At 42.6% G+C, this 19,761-nt stretch overlaps 1 protein-coding gene across 1 annotated transcript in view; it reads right to left on the reverse strand.

Moving 5' to 3' along the window:
• The window catches only part of lrp2b (low density lipoprotein receptor-related protein 2b), a 50,008-nt gene that overhangs the window by 8,230 nt on the left and 22,017 nt on the right, over nucleotides 1-19,761 (reverse strand). The window contains exons 33-64 of the mRNA XM_037754101.1: nucleotides 19,526-19,669; nucleotides 18,816-18,925; nucleotides 18,160-18,351; nucleotides 17,748-17,823; nucleotides 17,576-17,705; nucleotides 16,394-16,630; nucleotides 16,107-16,298; nucleotides 15,415-15,887; nucleotides 14,642-15,089; nucleotides 14,298-14,463; nucleotides 14,053-14,211; nucleotides 13,679-13,968; nucleotides 12,721-12,924; nucleotides 11,975-12,217; nucleotides 11,563-11,688; nucleotides 11,295-11,414; nucleotides 10,781-10,912; nucleotides 10,426-10,627; nucleotides 10,044-10,339; nucleotides 8,990-9,512; nucleotides 8,601-8,756; nucleotides 7,333-7,503; nucleotides 7,019-7,242; nucleotides 6,744-6,921; nucleotides 5,322-5,518; nucleotides 4,400-4,645; nucleotides 3,142-3,267; nucleotides 2,524-2,643; nucleotides 2,047-2,163; nucleotides 1,844-1,960; nucleotides 1,307-1,444; nucleotides 261-383 (exon numbers count right to left, since the gene is read on the reverse strand). Coding sequence (XP_037610029.1) covers nucleotides 261-383; nucleotides 1,307-1,444; nucleotides 1,844-1,960; nucleotides 2,047-2,163; nucleotides 2,524-2,643; nucleotides 3,142-3,267; nucleotides 4,400-4,645; nucleotides 5,322-5,518; nucleotides 6,744-6,921; nucleotides 7,019-7,242; nucleotides 7,333-7,503; nucleotides 8,601-8,756; nucleotides 8,990-9,512; nucleotides 10,044-10,339; nucleotides 10,426-10,627; nucleotides 10,781-10,912; nucleotides 11,295-11,414; nucleotides 11,563-11,688; nucleotides 11,975-12,217; nucleotides 12,721-12,924; nucleotides 13,679-13,968; nucleotides 14,053-14,211; nucleotides 14,298-14,463; nucleotides 14,642-15,089; nucleotides 15,415-15,887; nucleotides 16,107-16,298; nucleotides 16,394-16,630; nucleotides 17,576-17,705; nucleotides 17,748-17,823; nucleotides 18,160-18,351; nucleotides 18,816-18,925; nucleotides 19,526-19,669 — 6,376 coding nt within the window. The remainder of the gene's footprint in view (nucleotides 1-260; nucleotides 384-1,306; nucleotides 1,445-1,843; nucleotides 1,961-2,046; nucleotides 2,164-2,523; nucleotides 2,644-3,141; nucleotides 3,268-4,399; nucleotides 4,646-5,321; nucleotides 5,519-6,743; nucleotides 6,922-7,018; nucleotides 7,243-7,332; nucleotides 7,504-8,600; nucleotides 8,757-8,989; nucleotides 9,513-10,043; nucleotides 10,340-10,425; nucleotides 10,628-10,780; nucleotides 10,913-11,294; nucleotides 11,415-11,562; nucleotides 11,689-11,974; nucleotides 12,218-12,720; nucleotides 12,925-13,678; nucleotides 13,969-14,052; nucleotides 14,212-14,297; nucleotides 14,464-14,641; nucleotides 15,090-15,414; nucleotides 15,888-16,106; nucleotides 16,299-16,393; nucleotides 16,631-17,575; nucleotides 17,706-17,747; nucleotides 17,824-18,159; nucleotides 18,352-18,815; nucleotides 18,926-19,525; nucleotides 19,670-19,761) is intronic.

Raw genomic sequence — 19,761 nt, forward strand, 5'->3', positions numbered from 1 at the left:
GAGTCTCTGCTATCGTCCTCAACAACGGCTGTAACTTTTTGAAATGACAGTCTTTGGCCCCTTTGCTTTAAAACAGTGAAACAGTGCTTCAAAATGCTTTAATTCTGCCACACTTCAGGAGGATTTAAGAAACCGATTTGGTTACCCACGGAAAGTTTTATACAAAAAATTCACCCTTCAACTGGTGAGGAGTTGTGTTTCTATTCACAACAGCCCTGATGACCTAAACAGATTGTGGCATATGTGGGTGTGAGTCATACAGAGTTCTTCCTTTTCGTCACTGCCATCTCCACAGTCGTCCTTCTGGTTGCACAGCAGGCCGGAGTAGAGGCAGTAGCCGTTTGCACAGCGGAACCTGTATGGCATCTCACAGGTGACGTTCACTGGTCGAACACAAACAAATCTGAGTTTAGAACGACCTCTGTGAGTATAAATGATTAAACATACTGCTACTTTGAATCATGTTAGCTTGTCAAGTCTGTAACTGTCTTCTCTCTACACCTTTGTTGACTTAATTATGAGGTAGAATCAACGGGGGAAGCAGCTGCAGAGCTCCTGATTCTTTGGTCACTTTATAGTATTTTAGAAAGAGGGCAAAGAAATCTGTTTGCAGAGAAATTACTAATATGAAAATTCGCAAAATATGTTCTCAATCCTTAGATTAAAGGTACAGTGTGTAGGTTTTGGCGACATCTGGTGGTGTGGTTGCAGATTGCAACCAACTGAGTACCCCTCCGCTCACTCCTCCCTTTCCGAGACTGTGGTAACGTGAGCCACCGAGTGCAAAACCGTGACCATTCTTACCATAATAACACTACTTTAGGAGCAACGAAAGTCAGGCGGTGGCTGGCGGTGCTACGGTTTTGCACTCTACGGCTCACCCTACCGGAGTTTCACAAGCATGTCGGAGAACTACGGTGGTCTTCAGGTAACGTAAAAATGCGAAAAGGCTCTCTCTAGAGTCAGTGTTACGTTTGTCCGTTCTGGGCTACTGTAGAAACATGGTGGAGCAACATGGAGGATTCCGTGAAGAGGACCCGCTCCCTATGTAGATATGAAGGGCTCATTATAAACTAACGAAAACACAACTATTCTTAGTTTCAGGTGATTATACACTAATGAAAACATAGCTAATAGATCCCCCGAAATGCTGCACACTGTTCCTTTAAGTTCATTAGTTAAGATATGGATTAGAATTGTGATGTGCTTTGAGGGATGAATTATTTTGTCGATCACACAGGGAGAAATACAGACAAATTACTTTTCACAGGACTATGTCAAACACAATAAACAAAATGTTTCTCACAGCATAAACTGAGCTGTTCGTCAGAGCGGTCACCACAGTCATCCATGCCATCGCACACCCAGCCCGGGTTCACACAGATATGGTTCGCACACTCGAACAGGCTCTGAGGGCACCAACGGCCTCCTGGGTACCGAGTAGCTGTTGGGGTAGGGAAAAATAGTTAATCACTCTTACTTTAAGAAGATCTGTTGATTATCCCATAAAGTCCACAGTTTAAGCACACCATATCTAGTGTTTGGATGTGAAAACACAAAGCAACTGGTATAGATTTAACCCAAACTGTCAGGTGAAACGGTCCATTAGATCTTGTAAAGCTACTCTGTGGTTCAATTATCGTACTATAGTACACTGCAGTTGTTATGAACAATTATGATGGATGTTCTGGGTGTTGCTCACTTTCAATTTCACAGTTGTATAACTGGGTTAAACTGTACCTCATACTCACACACTCACAATATAAAAACAAAATACAAATGCTCTAAAACACTGTCGGGGCCAGCAGACACTTTTCCATTAGTTTTCAAGTTGTTGACTTACGACAGCTGGTCTCATCTGTCAGGTCCTGACAATCAGGCCGGCCGTCACACTGCAGAGCAGCGGGGACACAGTGACCCGAGTCGCACTGGAAAAAACCTGGACGACACGTCTGCAACTCTGGAAGAGAGCCAGGATGGTAACGAGTGTTGTTTTATGACACAGAATGTTTCGAGGAAGTGAGTTTGTGTGCAACGCTTGCTCACCACAGTCCCGTTCGTCTGAGTTGTCCCCGCAGTCGTTATCATGGTCACACACCCAGTTTCCCGGGATGCACTGTGCGTCGTCACATCGAAACTCACTTTCAGAGCAAGGCCTTGGCTCTATAGACCACAATCACCATAAGAAAGAGACACACACATCTTCAGTATGAAATCAGAATGAGGTCTTACCGTTCATGCATACCCTGCACCGGCTCAAACTATGATTTAAATCTATAGTGTGGGATTTGCTGCAGTATACAGTGTGAGTAAGTATGATTAAAACAGAAAGGTTAGGTCAGCATTATGGAAAATGATATCAGTAAATGTGTTTTGCAACTGCCAGATTTAATCATAACCCAAAATACAGGGCTAAACTGCAGAAAAAATAAAACCTAAATACTTTTGTGTAACCCTGGTGGACACTCGACTCTTGCTGGTTTGTGATGGACTGAGCTGAACAATATGGAGTATGACACTCACGGCAGTTCCTTTCATCTGAGCCGTCACCACAGTCGTTGGTGCCATCACACTGCCAGCGGATGGGGACACAGCGGTGGTTGTCACATCGGAAATCACCCAGAGGATCACAGGTCAGCTCCTCTGTTGGGAGACAAAGAAAAAGAAAAATGTACAGATAAAAAGATGATTCAACATGTGGTCAATGAGAAAAACAAAAGTGACGACATCTTTAAAACTTCATACCATACAACACACCAACATACAACTTGCTGTGCCTTGCCGTGCAAAGCGGTACGTTTAGATCCTACATCACCTACAGTAATATGTCCATCATACTCCTATTTTCTCTTTAACTTGTTTCGGTGTTTTAATATACTATCTTAATGGTTTGTAACTGTGGAAAAATCATCGTTATTTCCAGTTTTCTTTTTGCAACAGTACAGCATGGAGCTCTAGCAGAAAAATCGACATCTCAGTTCATCCTCAAGAAACTCCTTAAGCACTTTTAAAAAAAACAAAAAACATATACAGCAATACACAGTATTTACTGCTAAATTAGATTTTTCTTAACTAGTGCAGTCTTTGTTACAGCCCTGCCTTCACATAACATAACACATCTGCTGACACACGGGCACTGACCGCAGCCTTGCTCGTCGCTGTTGTCGATGCAGTCGTTGGTGCCGTCACAGCGGGCCCACTGAGGAATACAGCGGTAGTTTGTCTTGCAGGAGAACTCAGTGTCATCACACTTGTAGCCGGGGCCCACTGAACAGAGAAAGAAAGACATGGGAAAGAAGTGAGAATGGTGAGTGCGGCACAGAAAATTACACGAGAACAAAGGAGATGAGAAATGATGAGGAAAGGCAGAAATGAGACAGAGCAAAACTGACAGTAAGTAAGAGGATGAGAGGGGAAAAGATCAATAGTTTGTGCCTCTTAAATTTAGAAAAAACACAATTCAACATCATTAATTCACTCAGATTCCTCTTGGGACATGGATGAGTCTACATTGATTATATATCACTGCAAAACAAAGCTCTATGCTTGATTATACTGTCAGCTCTGTTTTGCCACAGTGAACTGCTGTCATCAGCTACAAGTATGAAGAAAATCAAGAGTGTCACAGGTTTAAAGTTCTTCTCCTGGCATCAAACAAACCTCTAAAAACTCATATCTGTTCATCAAAATTACATATTTAGAAGTTTTTTTCCATGAAAAAAATTCCTCCAATGGCTCAGATGTATTATGATTGGACGGCAAATCATTCACAGGAACTGGAAGACGCCTGGGGACCCCCCTTTTCAGGGCTGGGTGACTGAATTAGGAAAAGTAGCTGCAAACCCACGTTTTTTCTGTAAATTTGGCTGGGACGTTATGATTTTTCCAAATAAATTGCACCCATTTTTCTCTAATTTTCAGATCCTTTGGTAATACATGAGGGAAAATGAGTAAATAAATAAATAAATAATTGAAAATAAGGAAATTTAGCTTGCAAAATACGAAATGTAACTACACCTGGCTTCTCCTCTGAGGTTTCGCCGTGGCATTACGCTAATGATATGGAAAGCCCCATCCTGCAAGTTGACGGGATTGGTTCCTTAAGTATGTGACATATGAAACCCTGGCTGTCTGACTCTGTGTTTTTGAGACTGTCATTGATACACTGCAGTTCCAAGGTAGAAATGCTCAGCCATGGCGTTGACTGCTTATTGCACTCATGATACGTCTTGTAGCATTTAAAAAAAACATGTGTTAACAAGGTTAAAAACTTGATTTTCACTTGTGGGGGGGGCTTTAATTCCTTAAGACATCATACCTCTCTCTCCTGGCTCAGCAATGTGGATAAGATCATCAGTTTAGGTCGTGTCATTATATCATTTTCTAATGTGCCACTTACTGCAGGTGTCATACGGCTCGTCCGATCCATCCCCACAGTCGTCTTGGGCATCACACACGTAGCTCGACGGCAGGCAGCGCCCGTTGGCACACTGGAACTGTCCCGGTCGGCAGGTCTTCTGGGAACAAGTCTCTGCGTCCTCGTCGCTGCCGTCAGCGCAGTCGTTAAATCCATCACAGTGCCAGGACACAGGGATGCACTTCTTGTTTTGACACTGGAACTGGTTTTCCTGGCATCGGTGGTCACCTACGGGGACAGACTGCAGCTTGACTAGTGTTTGAAAATTTGAGGTAAATCCAAACTGAACCATCTGCCTGACTAATTCTTAAGTGCAAGAGCTTCTCCTGAGCAGATAAAGCCGGGACAAAGCCTGAATTTTAGGGCTGAAGCTAATGATTATTTTCATTGTTGATCCATCTATTGATTATTTTCTCGATTAATCGATTAGTTGTTTGGTCTATAAAATGTCAGAAAATGGTAAAAAATGTCAATCAGTGTTTCCCAAAGCCCAAGATGACGTCCTCAAATGTCTTGTTTTGTCCACAACTCAAAGATATTCAGTTTACTGTCATAGAGGAGTAAAGAAACCAGAAAATATTCACATTTAAGAAGCTGGAATCAGAGAATTTAGACTTTTTTTCCCTTAAAATACTCAAACTGATAAATTGATTATCAAAATAGTTGCCGATTAATTAAATAGTTGACAACTAATCGATTAATTGTTGCAGCTCTACTTAATTTCAACCAGTAAATGTATATTCTTCAGTACTTTATGAGTAAGCTCGAAACAAAAGTTAAATTTAAAAAAACAATCCGACCAGACCTAAACTAATCACAGTTAAACTTTCAATTCTGCCAGTGTAGAACAACTTGCTGAAATTAAAGTTGCAGTTAATCATAGTAACTATTTTAATTTCCATACTGCAGAGTGCCGCATCCTCGTCTGAGCTGTCGGGGCAGTCTGCGTGTCCGTCGCAGATGAAGCCGGGGTAGGTACAGTTGCCATCTTGACACTGGAACTGGCCAATGGGGCAATAACGGGGCGGGCAGGTCTGAGGTTCATCTGAGCCATCACCACAATCTGACTGGCCGTCACACTTCCACCATATAGAAACACACCTACAGTAGGGACAATAGAGAGCACAAACAGGTTATCTTAGAGATATGAATGTAAAATTAGTTTTTTTTTTAATTATACACCCTCTAATTCTACCTCTACTTTTTTACCGTGTCTTCTTTTTTCAATTGTTTGTTCATATGATTCTAGTTCTTTAGCTCTTGTTTTCTAGTATATCTTAGAGACAGACATTGAATGCATGTATCCTTCCTTGGTGGACTGTGTACACACCAGACAAAATGATGAAAATAAATCCAGGACTTAGTCCTTCTATCCCTGACGTGGGGTCTAATATGCTGCCAATAAACCAAACTGATCCTGTTTACTTACAAATGTACCAACACTGAGCCGTAAATCTAGATAACCTACAATATTCACATCCTGACTCCCTACAGTGATATTTAAAAACAGAAAACCAGTAAAGCTTTACTAATTTAGGATGACCGCAGACTTTACATAAAAAGATCCAAAGCATGCAGAGTATTGTGTCGTTTGCGATTAATGCTAATAAATAGTCACAATAAATCTAATAGTTGAAAGCTATCAGGAAATTCTCAATTATGTCTTTCTTCAGCCTAATTTATTGCACAATAATCTGCCATAAACAGAAATAGAAATTAGCAACCTGTAAAGTGATCTGTGTAGACTGTTTTAAAATTCAATGACAGTATAGTTCAGGTCAATTACGTTTTTAGAAGGGCCAGATTTGAAAAACAGTGAAGTGCAAAGAGGCCAGACATTTACATTTCCTAGCTGATCTGCTACACTAGGAATTTAAATGTGAAAACAATACACCTTTTTCATCTTCGTAGATTTTTTTCTTTTTTTTTAAACAATGTTGCATTTAACATTGATTTTACTCAGTTTGACTCTCCTAGAAATCTTTAATAAAATAAATATTTCTGTGCTTAACAAAACATAATTAAGGAACGGGCTAATTAGCCTATTAATAAAATGATGATCTTCTAATAATAAACAATGTAAACACCCATGAATGTTGTGTTTTGTTAGCAGGTTATTTAAATAAAAACACAATAATATTGCTTTTAAAAGTCTGTAACTTATCTTATGGACAATCTCCCAATATATAAAGCTCTGGAAATAATCTCATTCATGCTCATCATTTTCTAAAGACTTGGATAGAGTTTACTGTGAACAAACAGTGAGACTGGTGAGATGAATTGAGTTGTGAGGACTGTGAAACAAGTGGTTTTATATCTGACTGACTTCTCATTGTCCCCACAGCGGAACTGTGTGCTGGAGCAGTCGGCGACACACTGGATCTTGAAGCCCACAGAGAGGCCGATGAAGTGATCTGGACACTGGCAGGAAGCTTGCTGCCCACCGGGAGCAATCAGACACAAGTGGCTGCAGGCCAGGGGATGGGAGGAGCAGGGGTTTTCACCTGCGAAATAGGTAGATTAAAAACAACATACTAGTAAATTCTGAGCTGCAGTCCATTGAGACGATAAGAATATAAGCATCTACAGAGATGTACGTACTGCGAGGCTGCTTATAGGGGTGGTAGACGCGAATGTCGTGTGGCCGATGCGTGTTGTTGCCCATGATTGTGCGCTCTTCACCAGTGTACTTGTGAGCCTTCTCCACTGTGTGTGTGTTCCAGTCCGTCCAGTAAATCCAGTCCTCGAACACGGAAGCAGCAAAGACATGGGGAAGTGTACCAGCCATGGCCCGGTGTCGGTTCTGGCCGTTCATGTCTGCAAAGCTGAACGTTGATGCAGTGGAAGGTTAATACACGTTGAAGCATACTTAATGGCAGCTCAAAATGGACTCATGTCTGAATCTCTGAACTCACTCCAGAAAGTTAAGGTGGGAATCAGCGAAGAAGATCTTGTTGGTGGTGTAGTCTACGGTCAGAGCACTGGGCCATTCAAGCTTGGTTGTGATAATGGCGCTGACATTGCTTCCGTCCATGCCAACTCTGCCGATATATGCTGTGTCACCCATGTCGGTCCAGTACAGCCATCTAGGGAAAAAAAGAGGAGAGATAAAAGGATTAAAGAGTAAATTGTTGTGGATATTTACCATTATAAATCTTGAGCAAATAACAAACAGCTATAGTATTGATACCCAATATGGTATTTATGGATGCATTTCATCACATTTCCTAATCCTGTGCCTAACTGGACCAGTGTAGACAGCACAAGATTACATAGCCCATATTATTGGGTACTAGTGCAGTGCCCGGTTGGAGCGCGTGCCTGTAGGGAATGGGCTGATTGTTTGGCCCCCAGAAGTTTTGCTTGCAGCGTTGTCGAGAACCGCGGTATGGCTGCTTGCACCCGCCAAGTTGATTGGCTGAACGGTTGTCGAGATATGCAAAGGACGGTCATACATACATACGAGACTGACAGAAAGAGATTCCTTCCTTGATAATTAGATGATGCTGCTACAGCACCACCTATTGGCCAAATGGCATCAAATTTGCCATGGTCACTTAGACATCATATCTACACGTCCTCCAAATGTGGTCGCAATAGGACAAAGCGTTCAGCACACTTGACATTTTTTTTTAAACATAAGCCCTGCCCACAGCATTTGAGCTACTAGCTATAGCAAATCTGTATGGAACATCAACAATACCAAAACAGTTACTTTTTCCAGCTTGGTCCAGAGATGTTTTGTACTGAATTTGGTGACGATTACTCAAAATTTGTATGAGGAGTAGCAAGAAATATGATTTGGACAATATTCAAAACGGTGGAAAATGAATCTTTACGCTAATGGGCAGCATGGCTTGTATCGATAGATTCGTCTGGATCCACAGAATCCAGGAAAAAAATTGTTTTCTGAGAGTTTAGGTTCAGAAGTTACAGGCTCAAAAAGTAAGGTTCACTGTTAAAGCGCCACCATCTGGTCAAATAACACCAATTACGCAATACACCTGCCAAGAATGAAGTCGATCGGATGAGCGGTTCTCGAGATATGCAAAGGACACACATACTGTACAGAAAGACAGAGATTCCTGGCTTTTAGATTTCCACTGCAGCTACAATAAGCCCTGCCAAGAGAAACGTTTTTGCAATATTGCAATAATGTGTGCGTGAGTGTGTGTGTCAGTACCCATATTTAGGGTTAACAGCCACGGCCTGAGGTCGGCTGATAAGATAAGTGGTATTTCCATCTGTGAACTCTCCTGTCAGCAGCCTCTTCTTGTAGCGCCCATCCAGCTCCATCACATGAACTGAACCGTAGTAACCGTCCACCCAGTACAACTTCCTGCAGCAGACATAAAAAAGATTTCACTGACTTTCCTGCAGCCATGTTTAAGTCAGCCAGTCTGATTCAATGCTCATAAAAACAGTGTTTACAAAAAAATCATATTAATTAAAGGAGCAAAGTTCTCCTGCAGATTTAAAATTGGTTTTCGCACTAATTTGGACTGCTTATTGTTTGACTAATGAATTTAACAAAGACAGCTTTAATAATGAAGTTCCTCCCACGTCACTCACCTGCCCACCCAGTCCAGTGCCAGGCCTTCAGCTCCTAATATATCCTCATCCGCATCCGCCAGTGTCTCCCTGTCAGTCCCGTCAAAACGCATCCTCTCAATCTTTCCTGCCCCTGCATCCAGCCAATAAAGCCTCTTCTCAGAGTCGTCAAAATCTAACGCCACCACGTTGGACAGCCCCTGCAGGACTATACTCAGACGTGACCCGTCAGTGGTCAAATTGCGGATGTAGTAGCGATTGCTGTACAACAGGTATGGGGCAATGCCACTGTTCTGGCGACAGGTGCGTCCGTCCGGTTCACGGATGTACCCCGGGGCACATTTGCAGTGGTACGAGCCGGCGCTGTTCTCGCAGATCTGGCTGCAGACAGCGGGTGTGCTGGAACACTCGTCGAGGTCCTCGCAGGCTTTGCCATCTGGCATGAGTCGGTAGCCGGGGTTACAGGAGCAGTAGTAACTGGTGAGGGTGTCGGTGCAGACCTGGGCACACTTGTGGACTGACGGGTTGCGGCACTCATTGATTCCTAAACAGAACAAGTAAAGAAGATAAAGTGGAGAAAAGACAGGAAAACAAGGTGACACAGATATACGAGTTGAGAGATATCAATGTGATTTTAAATGAGTGAAAAAGATTCTCAGAGATTAAGTTCAAACTATATAAATCTTGAAATTGATCTATGGAAATGTATTAATCATTTAAGTTATTCATAAAAAAAAGCTAAATATTTGCTGGTTCCAACTTGAGCATTTTTTCTTCTTCTTCTTCTTCTTCTTCTTCTCTTTCATTGTATCATTAATACACAATGGGCCTCATGCAAGACGTATATTATATATTATCATATTTCGGTTCACAAAATGTACCCAACCGGACATACATTTAAGGATAGTGAATAACCTTGGAAAGAAACCCTATTGTATGTCAGCACTAAATCAAAACAGTAAAACTGTATTTTAGTGATGGCCAAATATGCGGCCTGGTCGTGTGAGAGAGATGCTGTTGTCTCCTACACTCACATCAATATTGTCACATAAACTCATATTTCTGTATCTCTCACCACAGCCTTTTTCGTCGCTGTTGTCCTGGCAGTCCTTCTGTCCGTTGCACACCTTACCGATGTCAATGCACTCGCCTGACTTGCACATGTACTGCTGGGGGGAACAGGTGGGCTGGGGCGTGACGCACAAGCTGTCCGCCTCGTCTGAGCCGTCCATACAGTCGTTCTCCCCGTCACAGGTGTAGTAGGCGGGGATGCAGGCTCCGTTCCCGCAGGTGAACTGGCTGCTGCTACATGTGTCATAGGAGCAGCCCAACTCATCACTGCCGTCCCCGCAGTCGTTCACACGGTCACAGCTGGGGAGGAGGAGTACAAGGAAATTAGTTTCCGGACTGGTAAACAAATGTCTACTTTCATTCCCTCACACACACTTCCTACTCACTGGAAGGGGAGGAAGATGCAAAGCCCGTTGGAGCAGGCAAACTCGTTCATATGGCAGGTGCGGTTGGGGCAGTTATGGAGCTCATCAGCGGCGTTGGCGCAGTCTTTCTCTCCATCACACACAAAGCTGAAGGGCACACAACGCGGAGAGCCGGGGATCCAGGTTGGACAGGTGAACTGGCTGGAACTGCAGGTACGCTGGCCTGAAGGAGACAGAGAGAGGATGAGAAGGGTCTGCCAGGGATGGATGAACTATATGATACCATAAACATGTGCAAGATCAAGATCAAGATCCTAAAATAAATAGATTACCAGTATTACCTTCACTCGGTGTAATAAATAAAGTGCTATCTCACCACACTGTAGCTCAGGAGCTTCGTCACTGCTGTCCCAGCAGTCATTGTTGCCATCGCAGACCAATGACTGGGGGATGCAGTTTCCATTGGTACAGGTGAACTGGCTGGGACTGCATGTTCTGATTTGATCCTCTGCACATGAAAACAGAAAGATATATAATTTTCAAGACGCATTAAAAGATCTACTCTAATCACAAACCACTAATCAGCAACACAAAAATGAAAAGGCAAAAAGATGAGCAAATGGTGATTCACTGTATAAATAACAGGTAATTGACAACTATCCTTTAAAAAATAATAAATAAAAATAAAAAGGTGTCGTCCAAATGCAATGCCTGACTAAATCCAACTAAAAATCATACTAGAAACATAAAAGGAATGGTGTGTAACTCCAAAGTCAAAAGTTTGATCTCCTTCTATCAGCAATCAAGACATGTTAAGATATCTAGACTGAATGTGAGTATTGTAACTGTCTAAAAAGCCAAAATGTCAGATGTAAATGCAGAGAACTCACCACAGGAAGGAGGTTCATCTGACCCATCACTGCAGTCACGGATGGAGTCACACTCCCACGTGCTGGGGATACACTTCCCTCCGTCACAGCGGAACTGATCCGGAGAGCATGTACGACCCGCTGTAGCACAGGATCACAAATCCTGACATAAATCCATGTAGAGTCCTACTGAATCTACTCAGAAGGTAAAACATAAACTCTGTGGGTGATACAGCTCTTACCAGCATGTCTCTCTTTCTTACACTCAGCAGCTGAGTGTTCAACTTACCGCAGAAGAGAGGATTCTCATCGCTGTTGTCTCCACAGTTGTTGTAGCCGTCGCACAGGTTTTCAGGGTAGATGCAGATGTTGTTGCGCTCACACTTGACCTGGCCCGCAGGACACGTCCTGTCAGCTGGAGACGGCAAAGATCAAAAACACAGGACACATATTTTATTACTTATTTAGCAGCACAGAATCACTCCTGGAAGGTGGATATTACAACTGTGATATTCTTCTCTATTAGTATCTGAGTAATGCTTTGCTCGAGGGAACTTAAACTAGTAGGAAAGAGCAGGTGGTTACTCATGAAGTGGAACAAATTACTTGAGAAGGACAATTTCCTAACCATTTTTCCAATCTTGCTGTTGCAAGTAATCAATCCATCAGTTCTTAAATCAATCCCACTAATCATCACTCACGGCAGTTGATTTCGTCAGAGGTGGTGCTGTCTCGGCAGTCGTTGTGGCCGTCACAGACGAAGGCCGCGCTGATGCAGCGTCCGTTGCTGCAGGTGAACTCGGTAGCGGGGTTACACGTGGGGAAGGGGCAGCTTCGCTCGTCACTGTTGTCGCCACAGTCGTCTGTGTAGTCACAGATGTAGCCGAGCGGCACGCAGCGCCCGTTGTCACAGGTAAAGTCCATAGCTGAGCAGGTGTGGAAGGCTGAGAAGGAGGAACAACACAGTGCCGATTTACTTTCTTGTCGTGATATTTATGTTTTAAGCTTTCTGTTGATCCTCATTTATTAAGAGCAAATAAGAGCTGCAACCCAAAGTTTGTTCCCAACCTTTTTCCTTAAGGGACCCCCTTTCCATCATTGAGTGAACTGAATACCCATGACTAAGCTTCTTATTTAAGCTTCTTATTTGACAAATTCAGTGTTTTCTTCTCCCTGATGCTTGGCCATTGTTCTATTAGCTCTTTGGTTGTTTTAATTGCATATCTTTTTAATGCAGGATGAGGGTTAGGTATTCACTGTGCCCTTCTCCTGGTTATATCTTAAATAATAGTCTAAACTTTAAAAATAACAATTTTAATTAGTTTTCTTCACATAAATGAATGAAATGCTGAGATAAAGGCCAACTGTGTATATACAGTAACAGTATATATGTACATAAACTGGTAACCATCCGCTGTTTAAAGTCAGATTAAACCTCATCTCTCACCACACACTCTCTCCAGCTCATCCGAGTTATCCTGGCAGTCGTTGGTGCCGTCACACTTCCAGCGTGCTGAGATGCAGTTGCCATTGAGGCAGGTGAACTGCTCTGGCTGACAGCGTTTCCCTGTATCTTTGATACAGTCTTTGCCGTTGTTGGCCAGGAACCACTTCCCCTGATGAGGACACTGGCACTCTGGGCCCAGTGGACCTGCAGGAGAGATTACGGGAGGTGAGGCGAATGTAAGAATGGAGAGAAAATGAAGGGACCACAGAGATAAACTCTTTCTAATTAGTAGTACTGTGCGTCTCTTTGTGTTGATTAGGACGTTCAGAACTTTCTCTACTTGCTCTGATGCCTTAGTGAGCAAGTACTAACTTGAAATTAAGCACTCAATTGAAAACCAAAATACTTACCCGTATAGTGTCTATCATGGTTAAAGCTTCAAGAGGTTTTATGGAAGATTTTATTGTTTAGAATTATTTCAGGCTCCAAAAGTTGATGAGTCAGATGCATAGAATAACTGTCCCAGTACAGTGCACATTAGGCGATCTGTCCAGAGAAAGCTGTATTCACAATTTTAGATTTTTAATGCAAGGTAACCTGTATGATCACTGTCTTTTGACTGTTGGTTGGTGTGTAACTCAATGGGGTAAAGCTTGAGTAATTTTTTAAGGAAAAAAAATCAAACATTCTCTGATTCCAGCTTCTTAAATGTGAATATTTTCTGGTGTCTTTACTCCTCTATGACAGTAAACTGAATATCTTTGAGTTGTGGACAAAACAAGACATTTGACGTCATCTTGGGCTTTGGGAAGACCAAACAACTAATCAATGAATCGAGAAAATAATCAACAGATTAATCGACAATGAAAATAATCGTTAGTTGCAGCCCTAAAATGGAGTATTAGAGGGGATTCAGAGCTTTGTTTAGTAGTACCCACAAGGAAAAGTCGGCTCTTACCGGGAACACAGACATTACTGCAGCCTCCGTTGAACTGCTGACAGGAGCTGGAGCAGCTCTCCTGCTTAGATGCGGCATAAACGTGGATGTCGTTTGGTCGGTACTGCAGGTCCTGGACCAGCACTGCGAAGCCAGAGCCATCGTCCTTCCCAGCCCTAAAGACGGCTCTCTCGGTCCAGTCGGTCCAGAAGATGTCCTGCTGGAAGACAGTCATGGCGAACGGGTACTGGACCCCACGCAAGATCACTTGTCGGTTCTCACCAGTCAGAGTGGCCCTCTCAATCTTATCTCTGCGGGGGGAGAAGAGGAGTTGTCAAAAAATGTGAGCAGTGTGGGATCTGCTGCAGCATAGTATAGAAAAAAACTGTACATACAACGACGCATCAGCCCAGTAGAGCATCCTTTCCTCGTAATCCAGAGACAGGCCATTGGGCGTTGACAGGCTGCTGTTAATGATGGAGGTCCGGAAGTTTCCACCCAGTGTGGCCCTCTCAATCTTAGCTGGATAGCCCCAGTCAGTCCAGTACAGGTAACTGGGCAGAGAGAGCAGAGTGAGAAGGGAGGAGAGGAGCTCTATCTGTAGACATTGTGTAGTGAAGTAATAATCTGATGCTTTTACCCATAGCAGGGGTCAACAATGATGCCTCTGGGACGGTTTGCATGAGCGACGATTGAGCGGTTCATCCCATCCACCCCAATGGACTGGACATTGCGGCGATAGTAGTCAGTAAAGTAGAGACGCTTGTTGACCCAATCATACGCCAATCCCTCTGGGTCATCCAAATCTGTGTAATAGAGAGGAGAGGATATTGAATAAAGAGGGACAAAAACAATGATAAGATCATGAAGGAAATTAGAAAATGAAACGGGGTGAGAGAAGAGAGTGAAAAATAAAATAGGAAGAAAAGAATATTACAAGATGGAGTTCACGAACAAAGAGGACACAGTAACAGTTAAACTCACTTGTAGCTATATTGACAGGCGGGCTGGTGATTGATGTTGTGGTGACGTAGCCAATTCTGCTCCGACCAATTCCCATATACTGGGTGAAGAAAATTCGCTTCTCCTTGAAGTCATAATCTAAAGCCATCAAGTTGTAGCCCAAGTTCACCATTGGATAAGGGGTGCTGTGATCCGCAGGGTCTAACCTCAAGCTATTCAGCGTGTAGTCTGTGGTGTAAACTAGAAACTCGTCTTGTCCGTAACCACATGTTACTCCGTTACTAAGGAGTGACCCGTGTGCACAACCACATTTCGGTTTCTCCTGGCCTGGCAGGGCGAAGCAGAGCTGCTGGCAGCGTCCGTTATCTTCTTGACACGGGTTGAAGCCCAGCTGGTTGGCAGATGTAGGCTGGACGTGAGCGTCAAAGACGGTGACGTCAATCAACCCATTAAGATTGTCTCGAATTACCTGCAGTAAAAAAAAATGTTTTGTTATTTTAGTGGCATGGGCGTAGCACATTCAAAGCAGGGTCACTAATTGTTCTCAACTGACTCTTGTCTGTTACACAGTCTGTCTCTCTCTTTCGCTCTTAAGTACTTTTCTGAGAGAGAAATTATGGTGCTACTAAATCATTATTTGGGCTGCAACTAAAGATTATTCTTTTTATTTATTCAAGCTTCCACCACATATTGTGTAAATTATACAGATTATTTAGTTATTTCATTGTGAGATCGCAAAACAGCATCATCGTGAAAGCTAAAACTGTGTTAAATCAGGAGGATTTAACTCTCACCTCTGGCTGGTCGGTATTGGCTGGGTCCTTACTGGCCTGTAAGAGCTTCCCAAGCTTTTTATCCACCCACAGCATGTAGTTTCCAAATATAGCCATCCCTGCTGGAGATGGATACCGGCTCCCGTAACGGATAATCTGCCTCTGTGTGCCATCGGGAGCCATTCGGGAGATCATATCAAGAACATCATCTGTCCAGTACAGGAAATCGTTGGTGTAATCAATGGTAAGGCCACGAGGTGACGCTAGGCTTTCGGATGCCAACACGGTGCGGTTGGTGCCGTCCAGCAGGGCCCGCTCAATTTTGGGTGTTTGGCCACCATCGGTCCAGAAGACGTAGCGAAGCTTGGGGCTGACGGCCACGTCACGGGGCCGGTCCTGGGAGGACTTGAGGAGAATCATTCGGTAGGTGGTGTTGATGGCAAGCACCTCCAGGAAGGTCTCGCTCTCAAAGGCATTGGTGAAGTATAAGTTATCTAAGAAAGTTAATGGAGAGATTACTGCAAGTTGAGAGACACAGCTTTAGTGCTTGACAGCTAGGGGTTCAGTTCTGCATGTAATTAATACACTTTAGTGAGTAATTAATGTACGATAAATTATTAATGTAAGTACTAGTTAATATATTTGTTCGTGGAGCCTGTAAATCTGCCTGTATCTGTAAAGATGAATGAAGGGATGGTTGAGTGGCTTCATACTTGCAACCCAGTCCACAGCGATGCCCTGGATTCCTCCTTTTCCAATGCCTGAGTTGACGACAACGTTGTAACGCCCTCCATCTGTTCTGGCCCTGAAGATGCCCCTGTATGAGCTGTAGGTGCTGTTGTCAGTCCAGTATACAAAGCCAGATTCAATATGGAGGTCCAGACTGCTCTTAATGGAGTAGGAAGCTGCAAAAGATAAAAAACGCTACTTGTATCAACTGATAATTTGGTATTTATAGCGAAAAAATTACACAATGCAGAACAATATCAAGCAAACATACATCCAGCGACAGGCACCATAGCCTCAGAGTGGTCGGAGCTGTTTATGTGGAAGCCACGGATGTACTTGGGGGTGGAAACGATTGCGAAGGAATCGTACTGTTCACAGCGGGAGCCGTCTTGAGAGGGGTTGAAGCCCGTGGTGCAGGCACAGGTCTTTTGATTGCCTGGTTTGGGTAGACAGAGGTGGGGACAGCCCCCGTTGTTGGAGCTGCAGGCGTTGGTGGTTCCTGCCGAGTCTGAGGCGGGAGAGAGAAAGATAGTGGTAGAGGTGAGTTTTACTGGATAATATGAGCCCATATTACTGTAATAAAAATGGACATTTGAACAATATCTGAAGGAGGGAAAGAGGCTGCAGTTTTTCTCCTCATGTGAAAAATGTTTGACAGCTTCCTATGACAAATATTTCTGTGTGAACTGAACCCTGAGCTAGCTAGCTCTAGTGTAGTGTGAACTCGCAGATTACAGTTGGCACCTTAACCCCTAAACCATGGGGCGCCCTCACTTTTAAATCACACCTTTTTGAAATACTTTTAAATATAGATCTATAATTGTTATGGTTTTAATTTTTTTCAGTTGTGTTTTTCTGTTGTTTTGATTCTTCTTGTTGTAATGCACATGTTTTAGTAAAGCTATAAAGTTTCTTTTTATCATTATTATTTTTAGCGTTAATAATCATTATCTTTCTATTTATCTATTTAGCATTTTTCTGCATGTATGAAAATATATGTTACATTCAGAATATTCAGGTGTGACTTGTTAATATGCACTACTGAATGCTCTTGTGTAATTCATAGAGCATTTCAAAGGTATTAATTCCTCTATTTACCACTACCTTATCAACCATTTGTCTTATTATTCATGAATAATACACACAGAGGGGTGTGAAGGAGAGAAAAAAATCTTCTCCCACTCTTCGCTGATTATATCCTTATTTTAAAAAAAAGAAAGAACTATGACGACTGTGATGGTAAAAAGCCTTATCAACACAGATGCTCCATTCAAAAGATGAAATACAAGTGGTGCTCGATCCTGCTGTGTGCCGTCCTTGAGGAGGACACGACACTCCCACTCGCTGGCTGCAGTAATTATCTGTTGCATAATATAACAGTCTGGATGAAAACACCAAAAAAAACAAGGACGGACACCTCTGGATTAAATTAAAAACCAGTGAGTCCACATACTGTCTCTGGCGTGAACTTTGAGGGCGCGCAGGCCAGACATGCCGCTCCTCATCACCACCATATTGGCACCAGTGTCCTTGTCCACCCTCTCAATGACCTCGTAGTCCAGGTCGGTGTAGTAGAGATGGTTCTGGTGGATCGTCAGCCCCCACGGGTGGGACAGGCCACTCACCACCGTGAACCGGGTTACTCCGTCCATGGTGCCACTCTCAATCTGGGAAAACAGGGAAGCAAAAAGGAAGAGGTTACTGTAAGTAGTTGAATCAGGACCAGGATGAAGATGAAACTATGAGTAACACAAGAGGTAACATAAGAACAAGGAGAACATGAATAGAAAACACAAGCTTAGTCTAAAGACATCACATTATTGGGGTGGAAATGATTTGTTGTACAATGTGACATTGATAAGTATCAAAAGGATATTTCATTATGACATTTACATAAAAGTTTGGTAAACTATAGCATAAAAAAGGTGCGAAACTCAATTGCGGATAATCTTTCCCCTCAACATCCCCAAAAAATGCAGCTTAAAATGAAATATACAGTCCCTGACAACATTTTTGTTCTTAGTCTATATGTTGAGCATGCATAGTGTACATACCACCCCTGAGCCCGACACACCCCAGTACAGTTTTGTTGTAGAGATGTCAGCGGCAATGAATCCTATGTTCTCCAGGTTAGCTGTGTAGAGGTTCCTGAGGTTTCCTCCGTCCATGTCAGCGCTACCAACCTTTGGAGGAACACTGTCTGACCCCTTGTCTGTCCAAAACAGTTTCCTGTGAGGTGAAAGTGTAAATGTGAGAAACAACTGAAGAGTCAGTCATCCTGCTGTTAAATTGATCTATGTGTGAAATTCCTCTATTCTTAAAACAACATTCAGAATATACACAGAGAATTATTTTTACCTACAGTACAACAATGTTAAGATGCAGGCACAAATGTCTGACTGTGTTATAGTTTGGGGTGGGTTATTTATATCACAAGATTGAGATGGAGATGTTGTTGCTGGAGATATAAATCCTCTTAATTTCCAATTACGTGATGGTCTTTCAAACAATTAGACCACTTTGTCCTTGTCAGCCTGCTATCGTCTGCTCAATTAATGCTGTCCAATTAATCAGGTCCTGGTCTATTAGGTCCGTCTCTCCAGTGCCAGCAAGTACATATTGTACAGTAAGTATTGTTCACTGAATTCAAGAAATAGAGCAAATACACAGAGTAGGTTGAGCAGAGGCTTTACCCTCGGGCTGGATCCAGGGCTATTCCAATGGGCTCTCCTACTCCCTCCGGTTTACCAGTGGAGGTGATGAGGGTCTTCCTATAGTGCTGGTCTCCATCCACACGGATAACCTAAGTGAAAATTACAAATGTGTTTACTTACTTGCATAATGATGATGTAAAAATAGAAAACAAGTAATAAAACACTGATATAAAGGCCTTTACACACTACGTTGCTTTTTTTTTTTTCAAACTGAATCGCATTGTGAATAAAGGCATCAACCAATCAAGTTGTGCAGAACGGGTTGAGTTGCACCTATATTTATACTGAATAAAAAAAAAAACAGATGTTAAAATATGAATGGTACGTTACAGAAAACAAAACAAATATATAACAAATACATAAAATACACAAATTAAATCAGACCAAGAAGAAATCCAACATACAACTGTAAAGAATGTAACTGAGATTGAGTGTGCTATAATAGAAAACAGGGAATGAGTATGCTTGTTTTTTTAAAAAGTTACATTTAACAACACTACAGCATCCTCTCTAGCTGATCTTTTTTCCCCAGGTGTTGGATTTCCCCTTCTATCAACAGTATCATTTACCTTTTACATGTTTAATCTAGTCATTTGTTTTCTAATAATCTAGTTTTGGGTTCTATTTCTCATTGTATTGCCCGTTATCATAACTCATCATAACATCATTTTGTCTCAAAAGGTGCTTACCTCTATGGTTTTAGCAGTGGGATTGGTGTAATACATTATTCGGCTTATCCAATCAAAAGCCAGACCAGACGGCGAGCCCATGAAAGCAGCTGGAGCAAACTCAGATCTGTTGGTACCGCTGGTTGTCACTTGCCATATAGAACCCTGAAATTAGAGCAAAATCAGAGACCGTGCTTCAAAACAAGCCTTTTAGAAACTGTAGATACTCAACTATTGTGTAAAAAATAACTGATAAA

Source organism: Sebastes umbrosus, chromosome 20 (genome assembly GCF_015220745.1).
Source record: "Sebastes umbrosus isolate fSebUmb1 chromosome 20, fSebUmb1.pri, whole genome shotgun sequence".
NCBI lineage: Eukaryota > Metazoa > Chordata > Actinopteri > Perciformes > Sebastidae > Sebastes > Sebastes umbrosus.